At 43.0% G+C, this 24,324-nt stretch overlaps 1 protein-coding gene across 1 annotated transcript in view; it reads left to right on the forward strand.

Annotated features, from left to right (window-relative positions):
* LOC138647487 (cysteine-rich secretory protein LCCL domain-containing 2-like) overlaps nt 1-24,324 on the forward strand; it is a 38,926-nt gene that overhangs the window by 12,373 nt on the left and 2,229 nt on the right. The window contains exons 3-7 of the mRNA XM_069736506.1: nt 1,272-1,307; nt 2,462-2,513; nt 11,475-11,541; nt 17,891-18,227; nt 22,787-22,838. Coding sequence (XP_069592607.1) covers nt 1,272-1,307; nt 2,462-2,513; nt 11,475-11,541; nt 17,891-18,227; nt 22,787-22,838 — 544 coding nt within the window. The remainder of the gene's footprint in view (nt 1-1,271; nt 1,308-2,461; nt 2,514-11,474; nt 11,542-17,890; nt 18,228-22,786; nt 22,839-24,324) is intronic.

Raw genomic sequence — 24,324 nt, forward strand, 5'->3', positions numbered from 1 at the left:
GCTCCTGTCCTGAGCTCACTCCATACACAAGCACCTAACGTATGATGAATATGTAAGTCACACGCTGCAAAGAGGTTATATTGTAATCAACATTTATCACCTTTTAACAAAATAGGCCATAAATGTATAATTGCTAGGAGTCCGATCACTTCAACTGATCATGAGAAGCTCCCCGCAGTGAAAAAGTGGTAGTGAGCATGTGCAACCACTTTTCCATTCACTATCTAAAGCAGTGGTGGTTGCACATGCTCACTACTGTTTTATTTGCTCAGAAGGCTTTGGGACCTCCTTTTTGGACTTTGACTGGAGTCTCAATTGCTGTACTACCAGTGATGATACATTTATTATCTATTCTGATAACATCTGAGAGGCTTGGAGGTTATTATAGAAGAGATAAAGTCACCCAATATGAATAATAATACGCATTAATAGACTAATTCACTGGTATACATTGGTTTTGGGGCCAACGAATGGTTGTGTATTACATTCAGGTACGGACTGGGGCTGAAATTCAGTCCTGGCATTTGAAATCACACAGGCCCATGCTGTCCCCATCCCCAAGCATCAGATGGGATATATTACTAATATTACCCTGGATGGAGGAAAGGAAGATTTACTACAAGACCAATATTTCTAATGATACCCATGGCCTGCTGGGGTAAGTGACGGAGTCAGCAACTTTGTGCTCCGTCACAACTCTTAACAGTATGGGTGTCTTGAGAACACTGATTCTTTGAACAACGTAGCAGACAAGGCAGCCCACGACCAGACAGGCCCTTCTGGCATTTAACAGAATTGCCAGATGGCCAGTCCAGCCCTAATTACATTTATAACACTGATTAAGAACATGACTTCAGTTTTGCCAGATTGGCTCTAGTTTCTGAGATATTTAATAGTTAATTAATTACAGTAGAATTCTGGCTTCAAAAAGTCACGTTTATAGCAATGTAACCCTACAAATCGAAATACAAAACAATTATATGGGATATTTCATTACCTAAGACACTGTTAAAGAGTCAAAAGACAGACCAATAGCCATTGCATTGGGGAATGCATTATTTTCATGGATGAATTGTCTCAAAAACTACAATCAATTCAGCAGAAATAAATAAATAATGTGATTTTTTAATTCAGCACCTTCAAAATACCCCAATGCCAAAAAAAAAAAAACCTTGGCTCCTGAAGCAATTTTTTTTGTAGACCTGTGAATTATGTTTATTTTCATAATTAAAATGTCTCTACAATGCAATATATGTCTTTTTTATTTTCAGGTGCGCAGATACAGTCATGTCCACTTGGTTATTCCGGTAAGAATTATACATTTTAGCTATAATCATGGAAAATATGAAATTTGTCATTAAATATTAAGACATCTAGTTTCATTTTTTTCAGCGTAAATATCGCGTAAAAAAAACTGTTACAAATTATAGCAATATATAACGGACGCAAACTTCCCATATTCATAAAATAGACTCCCTACAGACAAATGTAAGACAAATGTAAGGCCTTTCAAAAACTCCCTAGGGAAGATTTATAAAAATGTCTAAAACAAAATTAGTAATTGTTGCCCATAGCAACCAATCACGGCGCAGGTTTCTGCCCCTCAATTAGAAAAAAAAAACTGTATGAAAGGAACTGTCCACTACTGGGCAATGCCTTCTTAACTGGTGAAGAGCCGCACATACCATTAAAGAAAACCCATATATTTACCTCCCTGACCTGTGCCACTCCGGCGTTGTTGGCACCTCCCAGTGGTCAAGTGATATTACTAAGACGACCCCTTCAATGAGCATTTTTTAAATGAGTTTTCCATTTTTTTAAAAAAGTGATCTCCTTTCAATAGCACTCGTAAAATAGCAAAATCAGGCGATAGTCAGTCTCCTCAGGTCCAAAGTCGACTCTCCGCCATTGCTTTGGTCTCTGTGTTTTGGCTGCAGCGTTGACAACACACATCATTGCTGCAGCCAATCACGAGCTCAGCGACTCTGCTAATGTAAATGGCACAACACACTGAGCACAGAGATTGGCTGCAGCGGTGATGTGTGCAGTTGATATGACATCACCGCTTCAGCTTTGCAAAGCACAGACACAGTAGCAGTGGCGGAGCGCTGGCACTCGACCTCGGGAGGGCGAGAACCATCTTATTTTGTTATTTGTGGACCACTTTTTAAAAACTGGAAAATTCTTTTTAAAGCAACCAGGATTATAATCTGTTCCAAGCCTTCTCTGTGGTTCAGCAGTTTTCCGAGTCTTACAAACAGCTTTATAACAATATACTGTATATCCGCCTTCCATTTTATTAGCTTCTTGGTCTGCAAGTCATAACTTGCGGTTGCACATCACTGCTAAGTCAGGAGCGTTCAGAAGCTGTCAATACATTCTGTTTTTTCTTCCACAAGTTGTAAAGCCGTAGTGAGATAATAAGTATTCTTGCTTTCAACTTCTACCATTGCTCTTCCAGTTTTAGTTCCTTGCCTTACTACATCAAAACATCTGTCAAGTGACACAACGGAGTAAGTACCATGCTATTGCCTCGTGCTTCCTTCTACATTATCACTGATGGTGATAAACTAAAGTGCCCCTCTGAGTGCAAAGTCTGTGTGTTTCAGGAGTAATAGACCCTAGAATGTGGCGCCGCTACTACAGGTGTCTAAAATAGACGCAAGACAATAGAGCCTTGTTCACAATAGGTTTTGCACCATCAATCTCTTGCGATATTGCCAGGCAGTGGAGAATACTCTTGCTCTGTAGATGGTCCTGGCAATGGAGGTGACAATGTTGCCTAGCATCACTTAGTGAACAGGCACGGTCCAGCCAAATGTATTGTGGCTGGGATTTTTACTACTGTCCAGCAAGGGAGTACTGTAGATTTTTTACAAAACAGCTGTTCAGCAAATGTAATTACATCCCCGATTTGACATTTTATCCCCACAACTTATTTATATGCACACAGTTGCTTTTTCAAAGACAAGTCCAGCAATACCTTTACATGGCCAGTCCTTTCCCCCACTACTAAGATATCAGAATTTGAATTAATATGCAAATGAGGGTGAAGGACTATGGTAGATCTGAAGCCTCTGTCCCTCCAACTCTATTCCCCTCCCAGAGCCACCTTCTCCTGCTTGACTGACAGCCTGAATTCCTTGTGATTTCAGGCAAAGGAGCCATCAGTCAATCAGAAGGATGTGATGCTAGACGAGGAATAGAGCTGGACTGACAGAGGCTTCAGATCAACCATAGTCCTTCAGCCTCACTTGCATATCAATTGAAATGCTGATTTTTTTGTAATGAAGGGGCAGACTGTCCATGTACAGGTGTGGCTGAACTTGTCTTTGAAAGAGCTACATATGCATATAAATAGTTTGAGGGGTGCAATTCTGCTGATTTTTGCCCTTTAAAAATGAGTCTGCCAGATCATGAGCTAGTCTAATGGAGCAGTTCTCCATTCTGGCTCATAAGAGTGCTCCACTCTATTACTTTATCAAGTCCATATGACAAAATAAGTTATTTGGACCTGAATTGTCTCTATAATGTAAAAGGCAATTATCAGTGCAACAAGTGAATAAATGTTGCAGCTAAACAGTCATTTTTGGGACACCACACTATCTCTGCCAGAGTAGGGCATTTTAGTTGTCCACATACTATTGAACAGACCTTGGCAAAGTGCGGCCCTTGGGCCACATCCGGCTATCTGGCTGTTCCAATCCAGCTTGCGGACCGAGACAGCCGAAGGGCTGGAACAGTGGACCATGGGCCACACCCTACCCTGCCCCGCCATCCAGCCGTCGCCCGCTGTCACCACTATCCGCATACTCAGGATGCAGACAGCGGTGAATACATTGAAGGAGGAGGTGCCTCTGACCCCTTCTTACACCAATCAGTGTGTGAGACAGTAGACACGACAATGTTTTTTCATTGCGCCAGCTGTGCACTGTGGGGAGTGAAAGCATTGGAGATAGGAGCAGAGTGTTTGTGTATAGATAGGAGGCTGTGGGGCTCATGCTGTATATGGGAGGCTATGTGAGGGTCATGCTGTATATGGGAGGCTTTATGGGTCTCATACTGTATATTGGAGACTACGTGGGGCTCATGCTGTATATAGTAGGCTATGTGGGGCTCACGCTGAATATGGGAGGAAATGTGGGGCAATGTGGGGCTCATTCTGTATATGGGAGGCAATGTGAGGCTTACGTTGTATATGGGAGGCAATGCGAGGTTCATGCTCTATATGGGAGACTATATGGGGCTCATGCTGTGTATAGGAGGCTATGTGGGGCTCATACTGTATATGGGAGGCTATGTGGGGCTCATGCTGTATATGGGAGGCTATGTGGTGCTCATGCTGTATATAGGAGGCTATGTGGAGCTCATACTGTATATGGGAGGCTATGTGGGGCGAGTACTGTATATGGGAGACTATGTGGTGCTCATGCTGTATATGGGAGGCTATGTGGGGCTCATACTGTATATGGGAGGCTATGTGGTGCTCATGCTGTATATTGGAGGCTATGTGGTGCTCATGCTGTATATGGGAGGCTATGTGGGGGCTCATGCTGTATATAGGAGTCTATGTGGGGACTCATGCTGTATATAGGAAGCTATGAGGGGCTCATGCTGTATATCGGAGCCTACGTGGGGCTCCTGCTTTATATAGGAGCCTATGTGGGGATCACTTTACATGGGACACTATGTAGGGCTCATGCTGTATATGGGGAGGCTATGTGGTGTTCATGCTGTATATAGGATGCTATGTGGTACTTATGCTGTATATGGGAGGCCATGTGGGGGCTCATGATGTACATGGGAGGCTATGTGGGGGCTCATTCTGCTTATAGGGAGGCTATGTTGGGTATATACAAAAAATTATTAATACACTGATAATTGTACAAGTTTTCCCACCTACAAAGAATGTAGAGGTCTGTAATTTTAATGGTAGGTACACTTCAACTGTAAGAGACAGAATCTTAAAGAAAATCCAGAAAAATCATGTTGTGTGATGTGTACATAATTAATTTGTATTGAATGAAATAAGTATTAGATTATCTACAAACCAGCAAGAATTCTGGCTCTCACAGACCTGTTTTTCTTTAAGATTCCCTACTACTCTGCATATACTGTAGGTAGGCTACATGGGGCTCACGTTGCATATAGGAGGCTATGTGACGGGTCATGCTGTATATAGGAAGCTATGTGAGGGCGCATACGATATATAGGGGCTATGTGGGGGCTCATACTGTATATAGGAGGCTTTTTGGGGGTCACCATACTCACCATACTTAATTCTGCTCAATATTAAGTGATACAATTAATATAAAATAATTATAATTAATTTGTTAATATTAATATTGAGCAGAATTAATGTCAGCCTATTGGTCAGACCTCAACAATAGTCATAGTCTTTCATGTTGCCTCTCTGAAAAATTAATTGCCCGCCCTTGCTATAGAACAATCTTTGTAATTTTTGGGACTGCAGCATCCACAAGCAGGTAGCAATGTTTAACCCCTTCCCGACCTTTGACGCATACGCTGCGTCATGAAAGTCGGTGCCATTCCGACCCATGACGCAGCATATGCGTCATGGAAAGATCGCGTCCCTGCAGATCGGGTGAAAGGGTTAACTCCCATTTCGCCCGATCTGCAGGGACAGGGGGAGTGGTAGTTTAGCCCAGGGGGGGTGGCTTCACCCCCTCGTGGCTACGATCGCTCTGATTGGCTGTTGAAAGTGAAACTGCCAATCAGAGCAATTTGTAATATTTCACCTAAAAAAATGGTGAAATATTACAATCCAGCCATGGCCGATGCTGCAATATCATCGGCCATGGCTGGACACACTAATGTGCACCCACCCCACTCCTCCGATCGCCCCCCCAGCCCCCCGATCTGTGGTCTGCTCCCCTCGGTCCTGTGCTCCGCTCCCCCGTCCTCCTGCCCGCTCCCCCCGTGCTCCAATCACACCCCCCGTGCTCCAATCAAACCCCCCCGCACTCCGATCCCTCCCCCTGCACAGCGATCCCCCCCCCCCGCACAGCGATTCCCCCCCCGTGCTCCGATCCACCCGCCCGCACAGCGATCCCCCACTCCGTGCTCCAATCCACCCCCCCGTGTTCCGATCCACCCCCCCGTGCTCCGACGCCCCCCCCGTGCCCTGATCTCCCCCCCCTTATACTTACCTGGCCTCCCGGGGACCGTCCGTCTTCTTTCCTGGGCGCCGCCATCTTCCAAAATGGCGAGCGCATGTGCAGTGCGCCCGCCGAATCTGCCGGCCGGCAGATTCGTTCCAGAGTGAATTTTGATCACTGAGATATAACCTATCTCAGTGATCAAAATAAAAAAAAAAGTAAATGACCCCCCCCCTTTGTCACCCCCATAGGTAGGGACAATAAAAAAAATATTTTTTGTTTTTCCACTAAGGTTGGGGTAAGAACTAGGGTTAGGGTTAGGGGTAGGGTTAGGGTTAGGGGTAGGGTTAGGGTTAGGGTTAGGGGTAGGGTTAGGGGTAGGGTTAGGGTTAGGGTTAGGGGTAGGGTTAGGGGTAGGGTTAGGGGTAGGGCTAGGGTTAGGGGTAGGGTTAGGGGTAGGGTTAGGGTTAGGGCTAGGGTTAGGGCTAGGGTTAGGGCTAGTATTAGGGTTAGGGTTTCGGTATGTGCACACGTATTCTGGTCCTCTGCGGATTTTTCCGCTGCGGATTTGATAAATCCGCAGTGCTAAACCGCTGCGGATTTATGGCGGATTTACCATGTTTTTTCTGCGCATTTCAATGCGGTTTTACAACAGCGATTTTCTATTTGAGCAGTTGTAAAACCGCTGCGGAATCCGCAGAAAGACGTGACATGCTGCGGAATGTAAACCGCTGCGTTTCCGTGCAGTTTTTCCGCAGCATGTGTACAGCGATTTTTGTTTCCCATAGGTTTGCATTGAACTGTAAACTCATGGGAAACTGCTGCGGATCCGCAGCGTTTTCCGCAGCGTGTGCACATACCTTTAGAATTAGGCTATGTGCACACGGTGCGGATTGGCCGCTGCGGATCCGCAGCAGTGTTCCATCAGGTTTACAGTACCATGTAAACATATGGAAAGCCAAATCCGCTGTGCCCATGGTGCGGAAAATACCGCGCGGGAACGCTGCGTTGTATTTTCCGCAGCATGTCAATTCTTTGTGCGGATTCCGCAGCGTTTTACACCTGTTCCTCAATAGGAATCCGCAGGTGAAATCCGGACAAAAAACACTGGAAATCCGTGGTAAATCCGCAGGTAAAACGCAGTGCCTTTTACCCGCGGATTTTTCAAAAATGGTGCTGAAGAATCTCATACGAATCCGCAACGTTGGCACATAGCCTTAGGGCTAGGGTTGGGTTGGAATTAGGGTTGTGGTTAGGGTTAGGGGTGTGTTGGGGTTACGGGTGTGTTGGGGTTAGGGTTGTGAATAGGGTTACGGCTACAGTTGGGATAAGGGTTAGGGGTGTGTTGGAGTTAGAATTGAGGGGTTTCCACTGTTTAGGCACATCAGGGGGTCTCCAAACGCAACATGGCGCCACCATTGATTCCAGCCAATCTTGTATTCAAAAAGTCAAATGGTGCTCCCTCACTTCCGAGCCCCGACGTGCACCCAAACAGTGGTTTACCCCCACATATGGGGTACCAGCATACTCAGGACAAACTGCGCAACAATTACTGGGGTCCAATTTCTCCTGTTACCCTTGTGAAAATAAAGAAATGCTTGCTAAAACATCATTTTTGAGGAAAGAAAAATGATTTTTTATTTTCACGGCTCTGCGTTGTAAACGTCTGTGAAGCACTTGGGGGTTCAAAGTGCTCACCATATATCTAGATAAGTTCCTTGGGGGGTCTAGTTTCTAAAATGGGGTCACTTGTGGGGGGTTTCTACTGTTTAGGCACACCAGGGGCTCTGCAAACGCAATGTGACGCCCGCAGACCATTCCATCAAAGTCTGCATTTCAAAAGTCACTACTTCCCTTCTGAGCCCCGACGTGTGCCCAAACAGTGGTTTACCCCCACACATGGGGTATCAGCGTACTCAGGAGAAACTGGACAACAACTTTGGTGTCCAATTTCTCCTGTAACCCTTGGGAAAATAAAAAATTCTGGGCTAAATAATTATTTTTGAGGAAAGAAAACGTATTTATTATTTTCACGGCTCTGCATTATAAACTTCTATGAAGCACTTGGGGGTTCAAAGTGCTCACCACACATCTAGATAAGTTCCTTTCGGGGTCTAGTTTCCAAAATGGGGTCACTTGTGGGGGGTTTCTACTGTTTAGGCACATCAGGGGCTCTGCAAACGCAACGTGACGCCCGCAGAGCATTCCATCAAAGTCTGCATTTCAAAACGTCACTACTTCAATTCCGAGCCCCGGCATGTGCCCAAACAGTAGTTTACCCCCACATATGGGGTATCACCGTACTCAGGAGAAACTGGACAACAAATATTGGGGTCAAATTTCTCCTGTTACCCTTGGGAAAATTAAAAAATTCTGGGCTAAATAATTATTTTTGAGGAAAGAAAACGTATTTATTATTTTCACGGCTCTGCATTATAAACTTCTATGAAGCACTTGGGGGTTCAAAGTGCTCACCACACATCTAGATAAGTTCCTTTCGGGGTCTAGTTTCCAAAATGGGGTCACTTGTGGGGGGTTTCTACTGTTAAGCCACATCAGGGGCTCTGCAAACGCAACGTGACGCCCACAGAGCATTCCATCAAAGTCTGCATTTCAAAATGTCACTACTTCACTTCCGAGCCCCGGCATGTGCCCAAACAGTGGTTTACCCCCACATATGGGGTATCAGCGCACTCAGGAGAAACTGGACAACAACTTTTGGGGTCAAATTTCTCCTGTTACCCTTGGGAAAATAAAAAATTGCAGGCTAAAAGATCATTTTTGAGAAAATAATTTTTTTTTTTTTTTCGTGGCTCTGCGTTATAAACTTCTGTGAAGCACTTGGGGGTTCAAAGTCCTCACCACACATCTAGATTAGTTCCTTTGGGGGTCTAGTTTCCAAAATGGGGTCATTTCTGGGGGATCTCCAATGTTTAGGCACACAGGGGCTCTCCAAACGTGACATGGTGTCCGCTAATGATTGGAGCTAATTTTCCATTTAAAAAGCCAAATGGCGTGCCATCCCTTCCAAGCCCTGCCGTGCGCCCAAACAGTGGTTTACCCCCACATATGGGGTATCAGCGTACTCAGGACAAACTGAACAACAATATTTGGGGTCCAATTTCTCCTATTATCCTTGGCAAAATAGGAAATTCCAGGCTAAAAAATCATTTTTGAGGAAAGAAAAATTATTTTTTATTTTCATGGCTCTGCGTTATAAACTTCTGTGAAGCACCTGGGGGTTTAAAGTGCTCAATATGCATCTAGATAAGTTCCTTGGGGGGTCTAGTTTCCAAAATGGGGTCACTTGTGGGGGAGCTCCAATGCATAGGCACACAGGGGCTCTCCAAATGCGACATGGTGTCCGCTAACAATTGGAGCTAATTTTCCATTCAAAAAGTCAAATGGCGCGCCTTCCCTTCCGAGCCCTGCCGTGTGCCCAAACAGTGGTTTACCCCCACATATGAGGTATCGGCGTACTCGGGAGAAATTGCCCAACACATTTTAGGATCCATTTTATCCTGTTGCCCATGTGAAAATGAAAAAATTGAGGCTAAAAGAATTTTTTTGTGAAAAAAAAGTACTTTTTCATTTTTACGGATCAATTTGTGAAGCACCTGGGGGTTCAAAGTGCTCACTATGCATCTAGATAAGTTCCTTGGGGCGTCTAGTTTCCAAAATGGGGTCACTTGTGGGGGAGCGCCAATGTTTAGGCACACAGGAGCTCTCCAAACGCAACATGGTGTCCGCTAACGATGGAAATAATTTTTCATTCAAAAAGTCAAATGGCGCTCCTTCCCTTCCGAGCCTTACCATGTGCCCAAACAGTGGTTTACCCCCACATATGAGGTATCGGCGTACTCAGGAGAAATTGCCCAACACATTTTAGGATCCATTTTATCCTGTTGCCCATGTGAAAATGAAAAAATTGAGGCTAAAAGAATTTTTTTGTGAAAAAAAAGTACTTTTTCATTTTTACGGATCAATTTGTGAAGCACCTGGGGGTTCAAAGTGCTCACTATGCATCTAGATAAGTTCCTTGGGGCGTCTAGTTTCCAAAATGGGGTCACTTGTGGGGGAGCTCCAATTTTTAGGCACACGGGGGCTCTCCAAACGTGACATGGTGTCCGCTAAAGAGTGGAGCCAATTTTTGATTCAAAAAGTCAAATGGCGCTCCTTCCCTTCCAAGCCCTGCCGTGCGCCCAAACAGTGGTTTACCCCCACATATGAGGTATCAGCGTACTCAGGACAAATTGGACAACAACTTTCGTGGTTCAGTTTCTCCTTTTACCATTGGGAAAATAAGAAAAATGTTACTAAAAGATAATTTTTGTGACTAAAAAGTTAAATGTTCATTTTTTCCTTCCATGTTGCTTCTGCTGCTGTGAAGCACCTGAAGGGTTAATAAACTTCTTGAATGTGGTTTTGAGTACCTTGAGGGGTGCAGTTTTTAGAATGGTGTCACTTTTGGGTATTTTCAGCCATATAGACCCCTCAAACTGACTTCAAATGTGAGGTGGTCCCTAAAAAAAATGGTTTTGTAAATTTCGTTGTAAAAATGAGAAATCGCTGGTCAAATTTTAACCCTTATAACTTCCTAACAAAAAAAAATTTTGTTTCCAAAATTGTGCTGATGTAAAGTAAACATGTGGGAAATGTTATTTATTAACTATTTTGTGTCACATATCTCTCTGGTTTAACAGAATAAAAATTCAAAATGTGAAAATTGCGAAATTTTCAAAATTTTCGCCAAATTTCCGTTTTTATCACAAATAAACGCAGAATTTATTGACCTAAATTAACCACTAACATGAAGCCCAATATGTCACGAAAAAACAATCTCAGAACCGCTAGGATCCGTTGAAGCGTTCCTGAGTTATTACCTCATAAAGGGACACTGGTCAGAATTGCAAAAAACGGCAAGGTCTTTAAGGTCAAAATAGGCTGGGTCATGAAGGGGTTAAAGGGACACTGTCACCTGAATTTGGAGGGAACAATCTTCAGCCATGGAGGCGGGGTTTTGGGGTGTTTGATTCACCCTTTCCTTACCCGCTGGCTGCATGCTGGCTGCAATATTGGATTGAAGTTCATTCTCTGTCCTCCGTAGTACATGCCTGCACAAGGCAAGACTGCCTCGTGCAGGCGTGTACTACGGAGGACAGATAATGAACTTCAATCCAATATTGCAGCCAGCATGCAGCCAGCGGGTAAGGAAAGGATGAATCAAAAACCCCAAAACCCCGCCTCCATGGCTGAAGATTGTTCCCTCCAAATCCAGGTGACAGTGTCCCTTTAATAGAATTCAATTTTATATTTTATTTTAATTAATATTACTATACTCCTTTTATCTTGTAGTGTTTATTGTCCAGCTGGATGTATGAGCAAAAATCTTTCTGTATGGGGAACAAACATCTATACCGAGGTAAAACAATGTATATTTCTCCATTATAATTTTGTCTTCCCTTAATCCATTACATCATGTGATTCCCAGCCCAAGGCTGGGGTGGGTCACAAGACTGGGGTGGGTCACAAGAGAGTATAAAAATATTTGGCCCCATTCTCAATCAGAAAAATGGTAAGATTTTTTTTTTCACTGGTCATCCGTGTGCTGTCCGTAAGCAATCCATTTTTTTTGCTCAGCAGCTATTAATCTTTTACAGGACATTTACAATTTCTCATCTAACATAACTGCAATGTATCGATAAAAAGAGAGGGATTCATAAATCTGCAGTCACAAAGACTGACTGCAGACTTATCGATTTGGACCGGACAACCCCTTTAGGCCACGTGCACACGTTGCGGAAAGTGGTGCGGATTTTTCCAGACTGATTTTGGTAAATCCGCAGGTAAACCGCACTGCGGATTACCTGCGGAATTACTGCGGATTTACTGGGATTTTTTTTGCTAATTTTATGCAGATTCCACCTGCGGTTTTACACCTGCAGGCTCCTATTATGGAGCAGATGTAAACCGCTGCGGAATCCGCACAAAGAATTGACATGCTGCGGAATAAACAACACTACGTTTCCGCGCGTTTTTTTCCGCAGCATGTGCACTGCGGATTTTGTTTTCCGTAGGTTAACATGGTACTGTAAACTCAGGGAAAACTGCTGCGAATCCGCTGCAAAATCTGCAACGTGTGCACATACCCTTAAAGGGAATCTGTCAGCAGGATTTCATCTCACAAACTATTTATATGTGCGTGTATCTCTTTCAAAGACAAGTCCAGCAATACCTTTACCCAGACAGTCTATTGCTCCCTTCCTGAGAAATCAGTGATTAAATCAATAAGCAAATTAGGTTAAAGGGAACCTGTCACCCCGTTTTTTCAGATTGAGATAAAAATACTGTTAAATAGGGCCTGCGCTGTGCGTTACAATAGTGTATGTAGTGTACCCTGATTCCCCACCTATACTGCGAAATACATTACCCAAGTCGCCGTTTTCGCCTGTCAATCAGGCTGGTCAGGTCAGGTGGGCGTGGTGACATCGCTGTTTCTTCCCCAGCTTTCCGTTGGTGGCGTAGTGGTGTGCACATGTCCAAGTGCCGAATCCACTGCGCGCAGGTGAAGAAAAAGCGCGCGATCTGCGCTATTACCCTTGTCATCGGTGGGGGCGGCCATCTTCCTGAGGCCGCGCATGCGCAGATGGAGTGCTCTGCTGCACGGGGCTTCAGGAAAATGGCCGCAGGATGCCGCGCGAGCGCAGATGGAGATTGCGGCGGCCATTTTCCTGAAGCCGAGATGCAAACTTTTTTTAAACCGGACAATCTGTGTGCACATCCTTTTTGTCAATGGATTGCTGCTGGATCCGTTTCCATGAATGAATACTAGACATGTGAACATAGCTCTAAAGAAGCTTATTGTGTTTATTATGTGTGATGAAAAAAAAATGTGCAATTGGTTTAATTAGTTTTAATTAAATTTTTTCAATTTTTCTACTGCATCATGCATGAATTACAATACACTGCAAGCAGCTTGACTCCGTTCAATTTCATTTCAGAAATCACATCTGTTGATTCACTCTTCAACCCACTTTTTCTCCTTTTGTGCATCTAAGCTGAAATTATATTATATCAAATCTGATTAGAACACCATATAGTCATCACAGATGTTTATTGTGACGTTGAGTCAATTCTCATGGCCAAGCCGTGAATCAGTATAATCAAGGAGTCCAATGTCAGAGGTCAAGAGGCAACGTCATAAACAGAGGGAAGAGACAAGAGTACAGTCAGGTAACGTCCTGAAATCAGAATACCAGGAGGATAGTGGATCAGAGCAGAAGGGGTTAAACAGGGATGGTCAGAACAAGGTCCAAGGTCAGGCAACAAAATATCTATAAACAGAACACAAGGCACAGAGAGACAAACCACACAGTAGCTGAATATACATCTGGCAGAGGTCTGGGAGACACAGCTCAGTTAAGTAGCTTGGTAATCTCTTGGGAAAGAGAACACCTGGAGACAGCCAGCACCTCCCAGTCTCAGATTGGACACCTGGGCTGTCAATCAGCACTCCCCTGCACCAGAGTGCATGACTGAGCTGTCAATCAAAGTACTGACAGCTTCAGCACGCCCCTCTACCAGATTGGATGGCTGAGCTGTTCCAGAGGGGGGGAACCATGACATTTATATTAGCAAGAATACACAGAGCAGTGCACAGTATGGAGGACTATGCAGTGTATGACTTTACACACTACATCAGCTACAACAGCTGACCATCACAGGACTTTATTCAACCAGAACCCTTTTAGATCAATTAGCTACTTTATGATAGGTGGTTGTCTTGAAAGGATTTTGTAACTAAATAAAAGATTCCTTAAAGGGAATCTGTCAGTAGGATCAACCCTCTTAAGCCATTTATATGGGCATGTAGGACATAGGAAGCTGAATGCAATGATACCTTGATATCTGCGATATGATGTTTTAATCCAGAGAAATCCACATTTTTGTTATATGTAAAAGAGCTGTTCAGTCCTATAGAATCTGCCTCCAGAGATTATTTTTAATGAAGCAGGCGTTACCAATGTGTTGTGAAATAGCCACGTTCTGCTTTCCTGAACTCACTGCCGAGCTGTGTGTGAATATAACTGACACATATGCAGATTCCTCTCAGTTCTTTAGCTTCCTTCTCACAGGCAGAGCTTCAATATTGTTGCAATACAGCAGAGCTGTAAATGCTGCAGCAAATGTGTTTGTTCGAGACATAGTTCAGTTCTACTGTTCTGTGTCAGTTACATGTCTCACACTGGTAACATCCCCTTTCACCTAAAATTAGCCCTCAAGGCAGATTCTCAGGGAGATCTATGTCCGACCCATAGATCTTAACAGCTCATTTACAAATAAGTAAAATATGGATATCTCTGGAATGAGACATCAGATCAAAAATATTAAGGTGTCATTTTATTCAACCTCCAATGACCTACATGCCCTTATAAACGGCTTAGGAGGGTTGATCCTACTAACAGATTGTTGTGAATTCTGTGGCTGAGTTCACTTCTGTGGTCACAAGTGGTATTGCAGTCTCTGGGCTTCCTCCCTCAGGTGTTTTGGTGAGCTCTTTGGCTGCCTTGCTATTTAGCTCCACCTGAGTCTGTCTTCCTTGCTCCTTGTCAATGTTCCAGTGTTGGATCTGAGCTACTGCATCTTTCCTTGGGCCTGCTGCTCTGCTAGATAAGTGCTTCTAGTTTGTTTTCTGTTTTTTCTGTCCAGCTTGCTATTAACTTTTGCTGGAAGCTCTGAGAAGCAAAGGGGTGCACCGCCGTGCTGTTAGTTCGGCACGGTGGGTCTTTTTGCCCCTTTGCGTGGTTTTCGTTTTAGGGTTTTTTGTAGACTGCATAGTTCTCTTTGCTATCCTCGCTCTGTCTAGAATATCGGGCCTCACTTTGCTGAATCTATTTCATTCCTACGTTTGTCTTTTCATCTTGCTAACAGTCATTATATGTGGGGGGCTGCCTATTCCTTTGGGGTATTTCTCTGAGGTAAGTCAGGCTTGTATTTCTATCTTCAGGCTAGTCAGCTCCTCAGGCAGTGCCGAGTTGCATAGGTAGTGATAGGCGCAATCCACTGCTGCTTATAGTTGTGTGAGGATAGATCAGGTACTGCAGTCTACAGAGATTCCACGTCTCAGAGCTCGTCCTATTGTTTTTTGGTTATTGCCAGATCTCTGTATGTGCGCTGATTACTGCACGCTGTGTTGCCTGATTGCCAGCCATAACACAGATTCCCTTTAAGATGCCTTCACAAGCAACCTTTTAAGAAACAATACCAAGGCTCAGGGCCGACATCAGCACCCGGCACACCCGGGCAAGTGCCGGGGCCCTGAGCAGGCAGGGGGCCCACTCGCCGTCGGGGACACTGGCGCGCCTGCTCCGGGCCCCGGCACTTGCGATACTTACCTCTCCCGGTACCAGCGCTGCAGCGTCTTCCATCCTCTGTGATGTTCAGGTCAGAGGGCGCGATGACGTCACCAGTGCGCGCCCTCTGCCTGAGCAGTCGCAGCACAGAGAGCAGGAAGATGCCGACGGTGAGGAGTCCAGAGCAGAGCAGTGGCAAGCGACAAGAGGTGAGTATTTCATTTTTTTTTTTAAATATTTGGAGCAATATATGGGGACCATCAGAAGGGGCCCATATATGGAGCACTGTATGGGGCTAATTCTATATGGAGCATCTTATCAAGCCAATTCTATAGGGAGCATTATATGGGGCCAATTTAATATGGAGCATCTTATGTGGCCAATTCAATATGGAGCATTTTATATGGCCAATTATATATGGAGCATTATATGGGGCCCATTATACATGGAGCATCTTATGGGGCCAATTATTTTTGGAGCATTATATGGGACTCATTCTGTAAGGAATATTATATGGGGCCCATTCTGTATGGAGCATCATATGGGGCCCATTCTGTATGGAGCAATATATGGGACTCAGTATACTGTATTGGGCCGATCATATACTGTATGGAGCATTATAAGAGGCCCACTATATATGGAGCAATAGATGGGGCCCATCATATACTCTATGGAGAATTATATGTGGCTCACTATACTGTATGGAGCATTATATGGGGTCAATTCCATATGGAGCAATATATGCGACTCATCATTCTGTATGGCGTACTCTGTGGTGCCCATTATACTGTATGGAGCATTATATGAGGCTCATTATTCTGTATAGAGGACTATACTGTTCGGTTTTGAGCTAATGTAGAATGCACAATAGATATCACTCATGTAATGTAAGAAGTAAGTGAAATATTTGGCATTGTACTATACTTATATTTCTCTGCTGTATCCGTGCATTATGAATTGTGGTATTTGTTAAAGGGGCCCACTGGGACTCTTTCGCCCAGGGCCCATGAAAACCTTGAGCAGGCCCTGACGAGGCTAGATTTTGTCTGTAAGTAAAACAGTACATTTATAACCCTGTCAAATGCAGCATGTTGTAGACTTAGCAAATTTTAGAAATTAGTTTTTTTTTTGTCATGTAAACATCTATAGTTTTTATTTTTTCCCCCTGGATAAAAAAAAAACATTTACACTATGTGTTGTGCATTTTTTGGTGGCTAATTCCTTTCCATTTTTCACAAATTAAGTGATTCTTAGAGGGTCCATGATACTCAAAACTTATGAATCACAAGATTATAAACAGTGCATAAAAAATAAAGGCCCCTTCACACTTAGCGACGCTGCAGCGATACCGACAACGATCCGGATCGCTGCAGCGTCGCTGTTTGGTCGCTGGAGAGCTGTCACACAGACCGTTCTCCAGCGACCAACGATGCCGGTAACCAGGGTAAACATCGGGTAACTAAGCGCAGGGCCGCGTTTAGTAACCCGATGTTTACCCTGGTTACCATGCTAAAAGTAAAAAAAAAACAAACACTAGATACTTACCTACCGCTGTCTGTCCTCCAGCGCTGCGCTCTGCTTCTCTGCTCTCCTCCTGTACTGTCTGTGAGCCGGAAAGCAGAGCGGTGACGTCACCGCTCTGCTTTCCGGCTCACAGCCAGTACAGGAGGAGAGCAGAGCACAGCGCTGGAGGACAGACAGCGGTAGGTAAGTATCTAGTGTTTTTTTTTACTTTTAGCATGGTAACCAGGGTAAACATCTGGTTACTAAGCGCGGCCCTGCGCTTAGTTACCCGATGTTTACCCTGGTTACCAGTGAAGACATCGCTGGATCGGTGTCACACACGCCGATCCAGCGATGTCAGCAGGAGTCCAGCGACGAAATAAAGTTCTGGACTTTATTCAGCGACCAACGATCTCCCAGCAGGGGCCTGATCGTTGGTCGCTGTCACACATAACGATTTCATTAACGATATCGTTGCTACGTCACAAATAGCAACGATATCATTAACAATATCGTCATGTGTGAAGGTACCTTAAGAGCTACCAAAAATGTAAGCTGTAAAACACATCATTTGTGGAAAAAAAATGAAAAAAATAAATTAATGTACCTAAAAAAAATATGGTAGCATTTTTACATGTCTTTTGTCATTCTTGCTAAAAGTCACAATTTTGCTGAGACAATCTTTGAAAATGGAGTGAGGTTTATGCAAACTTCACTTAAATTAGTGTGATTATGTGATTTGGAAGGATTTTTGAATGGTCTTGGGCGCTGGGCTGAAACTTCCTAGTTTAGAGCGCTGCACTGTTAATGAATACGGTAAGTTTTCTTTCAGTATATGCGGCCGAATATCTCGATATGTATGTATGTGCTATAGTTATGTTATATGTGTAATGGTTGTCCTCATCTTCTCTACAGAGCACACCCATATGCCTAGCTGCTATTCATGTTGGTATCATTTCTAATGGAGGAGGGTATATTACGGTGCAGAAGATGCCGGGCCAAGAGGCGTATACTGGATCCATTCTAAATGGAATACTGAGCCTAAATTATGGATTATCTACCACCTCTTTTACCTTTCCTAGTTTATCCACACAGAAGGTGACTTCTAACAAACCTCAGATTACTACTCTTTCTACTAAGGCCAGCACAGCCCTTACCAGCACTACTCCTAGTACCAATTTTACCTCTACTTTTCGGATGACTAGCACTTCTACTACTATTCCGATTCCAACTACAATAGTAACTAATATTGGTAAGATTTTCATGAAATGTACTCAAAAATCTCACAGTTTTCAAGAACCTTTCAGCATTTCATTCCTTTCCTGCTTTTCATAAATATAGACAAGTAATTGAGAACTGGATGATAATATTCACAATGTCATAGATCTGTCGATGTTTGCACCGGTTAGTCAGTGTCAGACTGTATAGCGACACCCATCCTCAACTGGTGACGCCTGGTTGTCAATTAATTTATACATTTCAAGGAGGAATAATAGGGGAAGGGCACAATGCAGAAGTGTAGGAAATAATGCACCAAAGCTGTTATGTCAAGAGAATCTGGCAAGAAATTCATGCTGCTCGAACTATACTTTTAAGAGCCGACCGGAGACCATGCATCTCAGCTTCTCCCTGTCCAGCTCCCTTAGGCTGGGTTCACATTCCGTTGGTGCAGTCCGTTCAACGCATCCGTTAAACGGACTGCACCAACACTAGTGCCTTTTCCAAGATCGCGCTATGGGATCGCGATAGCATCTGTGACGGACCCGGAAACGCTGCAGACTGCGTCCGAGGGTCCGTCACAGAATTACTGCACATCGCTAACGCATGCCTATTATGACACGCGTTAGCAATGGACTACATAATGGCCATCAATGGGTGTGCTGAAGCATCCGTCACATTGCGTTAGTGCCGTTGTGTAACGGATGCCGTTACAATTGACGCAATGTGAACCCGGCCTTAGACTGACAGATCTCTTCCTATGTGTCTGTATAGAGGGAAACCTCTATCTAGAGGTGTGGGGCATAGAGAGGCTGCCGGGCACCGGCGTCTGACTAGTCATCCAAAACATATAGTCCTGGATGGATTTTCAAAGTATATTTTCTCTGACACATCGCAGCATTTCAGAAAAAAACAAAAAAAAAATAAAATTGGATTAATGCTGCTAGTGGCTGGGGAACATGAATCTCCAGTTAGATTAACAATTTTAATAACTTTATTTTTTGTTTTAACTACTCCTTTCCATTCCTTGGCTGCCAGCGTGTCCAGTCAAATTGAGCACATGAGCATTAATGTTAAAAGAATGTTCATAAATATTTATTTAAACATGACACAAAAAGTGGTCACAGTAATCGTGGAGCGTTCTCTCTCCGTATGGCTTTTCTAAATTCATCTTATATGTTCTCCAATACTTTACACATTATATGCTTATACTAATTATGGCAAATAGTTATTCAGAGCACAGGTACTAGACTTTTTTGATATTTGTCGTAGAATGATATCATCCATATATGCATTATCGTTTATCCTTGAATTATGTTCTTGATACTTTCTTGGGCATTGTATTTCGTTAATTAAATCTACCATATTCATTTTATTATCCATTGGAATCATGCTCTGTGATCCTACATTAGTATTTAACTATTTATTCCTTACATGTCACTACTTTTCTTGTGACAAATAGACTGATTTATGCACAAGCACTTTACATTTGTACAAGAATTTCTGTAAATATATAGAAAAATCCTTTCTGCTCCCCTATTAGCCCCTGCTGAGGTTTCATCATCCACTGTGGCTTTGTTCTTAATGAAAAATCTTTTAACATTGGTGCTCATGAATTCCAGTTTTTGATAGGTGATATTTGCATATCTGATTTTGCACCCATTCTTTCGTCACTCCATTTATGTACAAAAACAATGTAATTTTCTTTTCTCTCTATGTATTATTTTAACACACATTTTTTATGCTCTATTATGGTTTAATTGCCAGCGGGAAAACGCTCACTCTTTAACTGGATGAGAGAACACTGAGAATCCAAATTATAATCCCCTCAATATCACTATTATTCCTGTCAATATGGAGATAACATGAAGACCATAGATGGAGGTCCTGTAAACCAGGGGTGTCAAACTGCATTCCTCGAGGGCTGCAAACAGGTCATGTTTTCAGGATTTCCTTGTACTGCACAGGTGATAATTTAATTACCAACTCATTATTTGTGTAGGTGATTAAATTATCACCTGTGCAGTACAAGGAAATCCTGAAAACATGACCTGTTTGCAGCCCTCGAGGAATGCAGTTTGACACCCCTGCTGTAAACCACCTCTTTACCGGAGGGCATCCGTGGCTCCTCTTTTGATTAACTGGTCAGGCGCGATGTTATTGTTGTGGCGTGACGCTCATTTGACATTGGATCAGCCTTTTAATCAAAAGAAGAGCCGGTAGTTAGGAGACAGGTCACAGAGCTTTGAGTCCAGCGGCCACAGATTACTGACATAGCGGCTACACTGTGTCCTGCGAATCAAATCACTACTCAATTCTTAAAAGTTATCTGGAGAGCTGTTTCTTGCAACTACCTGTGCACAAGTGTACTAAGCTAATATACACACGTGGTCAAAATTGATGGCACCCCTCATTTAATGACAGAAAAACCCACAATGGTGACAGAAATAACTTGACTCTGACAAAAGTAATGATAAATAAAAAATCTATGAAAATGAACAAATGAAAGTCAGACATTGCTTTTCAACCATGCTTCCACATATTTAAAAAAAAAAATAAAACTCATGAAATAGGCCTGGACAGAAATGATGGTTCCCTTAACTTAATATTTTGTTGCACAACATTTGAGGCAATCACTGCAATCAAACGATTCCTGTAACTGTCAATGAGACTTCTGCACCTCTCGACAGGTATTTTGGCCCACTCCTCAAGAGCAAACTGCTCTAGACGTCTCGTATTTGAAGGTTGCCTTTTCCAGATGGCAGGTTTCAGCTCTTTCCAAAGATGCTCAATAGGATTTAGGTCAGGGCTCATAGAAGGCCACTTAAGAATAGTCCAATGTTTTCCTCTTAGCCATTCTTGGGTGTTTTTAGCTGTGTGTTTTTGGTCATTATCTTCTTGCAAGACCCAGGACCTGTGACTAAGACCAAGATTTCTGACACTGGGCAGCACATTTAGCTCTAGAATCCCTTGATACTCTTGAGATTTCATTGTACCCTGCACAGGTTCTAGACACCCTGTGCCAGATGCAGCAAAGCAGCCCCAGAACATAACAAAGCCTCCTCCAAGCTCTGAGAGGTGAAAATGGTCTGATAGAAACAAGTGAAAACTAGGCTAACAGATTGAGAAATGGAATTAAATGTCAAGTTCGGTGGAGGAAGCCTGATGATTTTAGGTTGTTTTACTGCCACAGGCATTGGACACTTGACCAGGATCAATGATTGTCTCAATGCTGAGCTGTATGTGAGTATCCTACAAGATGAGTTACTTCATACACTCAAGTATGGGTATGAAAAGGACGACAGTGTTCCAACAAGACAACAAAGCATAAGTCGATATTGGCAAAGAAATGGTTCAATGACAATGAAGTAGAGGTGCTGGACTGGCCCACACAGTCCCCTGACCTTAACCCATTAAAACACTTGTGGGTAGAATTGAAGAAAAAAACCCTGTATATATACTCAAGTGAGTCGAACAGTATGCACCAACTTTGGGAACGTGTAGAAGAGACTTGAGATCAAATTTCGGTCCATACATGTTTGAATCTGACCGAGAGCATGACCAGAAGAATTCAAGCAGTGTTGAAAGCCAAAATGTGGATTTACAAAATACTAGCAAAATATTAAAAATTAAAATTTAGATCTTTATGAGCAAAACAGTAACAATGCAGTGACATGACAAGAATCTGCATAGCTACTCATATACTAAATAGTCAAATTCATGTATGAGCTAGCCAAGATGATTGTCTAGAAAATGATTGCAGTCTCCAGTTCAAAGCAGAAGTGAATAATGAGATATGGAGCCTGAAAGTCAAAAGTTCAAAACATTGTTACCCTTTTGCTCTTCACTGTATGTATACCAGGATATTTTAAACGGGTTTTCCGGAACTATTTATTTTCTATTTGGCTAAGAAGTGACAGGCAGGTAGTTGCTCAGAGTGATCACTGACTTCTCTTGCTGGTGATTCTACTGATTCGTGCCAACAGAGCAGCTTTGACTCTTCTGGGCTGTTCTGTCAACAGGGCGTGACTGCCAACGTCATGCTGATTGACAGCCGGCTCCCCACAGTTATGCAGCATGGAGCTGGCTGTCAATCAGCAGGAGATCGGCAGTCATACCCCATTAACAGAACAGAAGAGGAGAAGCTGCTTTGTCAACTTGATGTCACTGAAAACCGCAGAATCATCAGCAGGAATGGTCCATTAAGTGAAAACAGTGATATTCTTAAGCCAATTTATAAGATAAAAATATAAAAAAGGATATTATAATAAATAGGTAAAAACAAATTTCTCATATAAGGTTACAATAAAGTGTTTAACGATTCATAGTTCACACTTTCCAATTTTTGGGTTTTCCTTTGGTCAAAAGCAAAGGTGAGGGTCATATCAAGGACATACTTCATTTTTGATCAATTCACAGTTTTGTCTAAAAAAGAACAAAAAAAACTGCTGTGTAAACAACACCTAAAATATATACTTTTCTTCTTTTATTGAATCTAGTTCCAAATTTAGTATAATGAAAACACATGCAAAAAGTATAGAAACTATAAAAACAGGGTAATATGTTTTAATTTTCTTTCTCTTCTCCTTACAGGACTAATTGGTTGTTCTACCTATCTAGATTTGTTGGAAGGAGATCCGCTTCTGTGAGTAATATTAGTACATGCCAGATATACTCACTCTAAGCTTATAAACAATCCTTTAAACAACCATAGGAATAAGTCTATAAACAAACACCTAGTTTTAAAACGAAAACAGAGCCATAAATTGATGCCAGACATTGATTAAAATCACATTAATCTTTACTACTTAGTGCATATTTATTGCACAGGGTTAAACAACAAGTGTAGGGAAAACAGAAAACAGGAGGCTACCTGGAGTCAGGGACTAAAGTAAAGTACCACTTAGACCTCCAGTCGGAGGCCCCTCATCTACCCAAACCAGATCTCCTGCTCTGCACTGAGGAGCGTCAAACACCCCGAAACTTGTGTCCGCAAATGGAGTTCCAGGTTTAAAGGGAATCTGTCAGGTCCCCCATGCCCCCAGAACCACCAGCATTAGTGTCTGTATAACTAAATACCCTGCCAAACAGTCTCTTTATTACATTACACACATAAACAGATCATTAGAAAAAGTATTTCTAAAGTCCATTTATAATATGTAAATGAGATATTTGAGTAGTCGATGGGGTGTTAGTGTCCCCAGACTAGTCAGCCCACTTAGCATGTTATCAGCGTCATAGCGTCAGCGTCAGACCTGATCTGTGTAGGAGAAATGCTCGCTTGCTATGAGCACCGACCACTGGGCGGCGCTCATAGCTATCTGGTAATAACAACCACAGGGGTCTCCTGCAGACTCAGGGTTGTCATGCCAACCCATGTCATGTGACACGGGTGCCGATGGGCAGGATTAGTTATGCGCTTCCCACCCAAACATGTTAAATGCCGCTGTCGGAGATTGAAATCAGCTGACATGTGCCGGAAAAGTTGCGGGCTCATTGCTGGAGCCCGCAGCAAACAGGGGGAAGCAACCTTAGACGTAACTACACGTCTAAGGTTGGAAAGGGGTTAAAAAAAGTTGTGGGGTCCCCCTACATTTTTGACAACCAGCCAAGTTAAAGCAGACAGCTGGGGGCTGGTATACTCAGGCTGGAAAGGGGCCATGGATATTGCACCTCCCAGTCTAAATCCACCAATTGAGTCACTTTGGCTGCTGAAGTGACAAGTAAGCTAATGGTTGTGGGGTTGATGTCAGCTGTTTTATGGCGCTGACATCAAGTCCACAGATTAGTAATGTAGAGGCATCTATAAGACACCACCATTACTAACCCCAAAGTTATATTGTAAACAAAAACACAGCCAGAATAAAGTCCTTTAATTGAAAGAAACAGACTCCTTTACTTGAAATAAAAGTTAAAAAAACGCACAGTTATAAAGACAGTAAATAATAAACAACCATTATACTAATCTTACACCTAATTCATTAAAGCCCATGTCCCCTGTACAAAAAGAAAAACAATAAACAATCATATCTTTCCCCTGTCCGACGTGAAGATTAGCAATACTGTCCCATGCCGTAATCCATCTTTGTGATTACTGGCTTAGAACCTGAACAGTGTAGTGACTTACACTT

Source organism: Ranitomeya imitator, chromosome 8 (assembly GCF_032444005.1).
Source record: "Ranitomeya imitator isolate aRanImi1 chromosome 8, aRanImi1.pri, whole genome shotgun sequence".
In the NCBI taxonomy this organism is placed as follows: domain Eukaryota; kingdom Metazoa; phylum Chordata; class Amphibia; order Anura; family Dendrobatidae; genus Ranitomeya; species Ranitomeya imitator.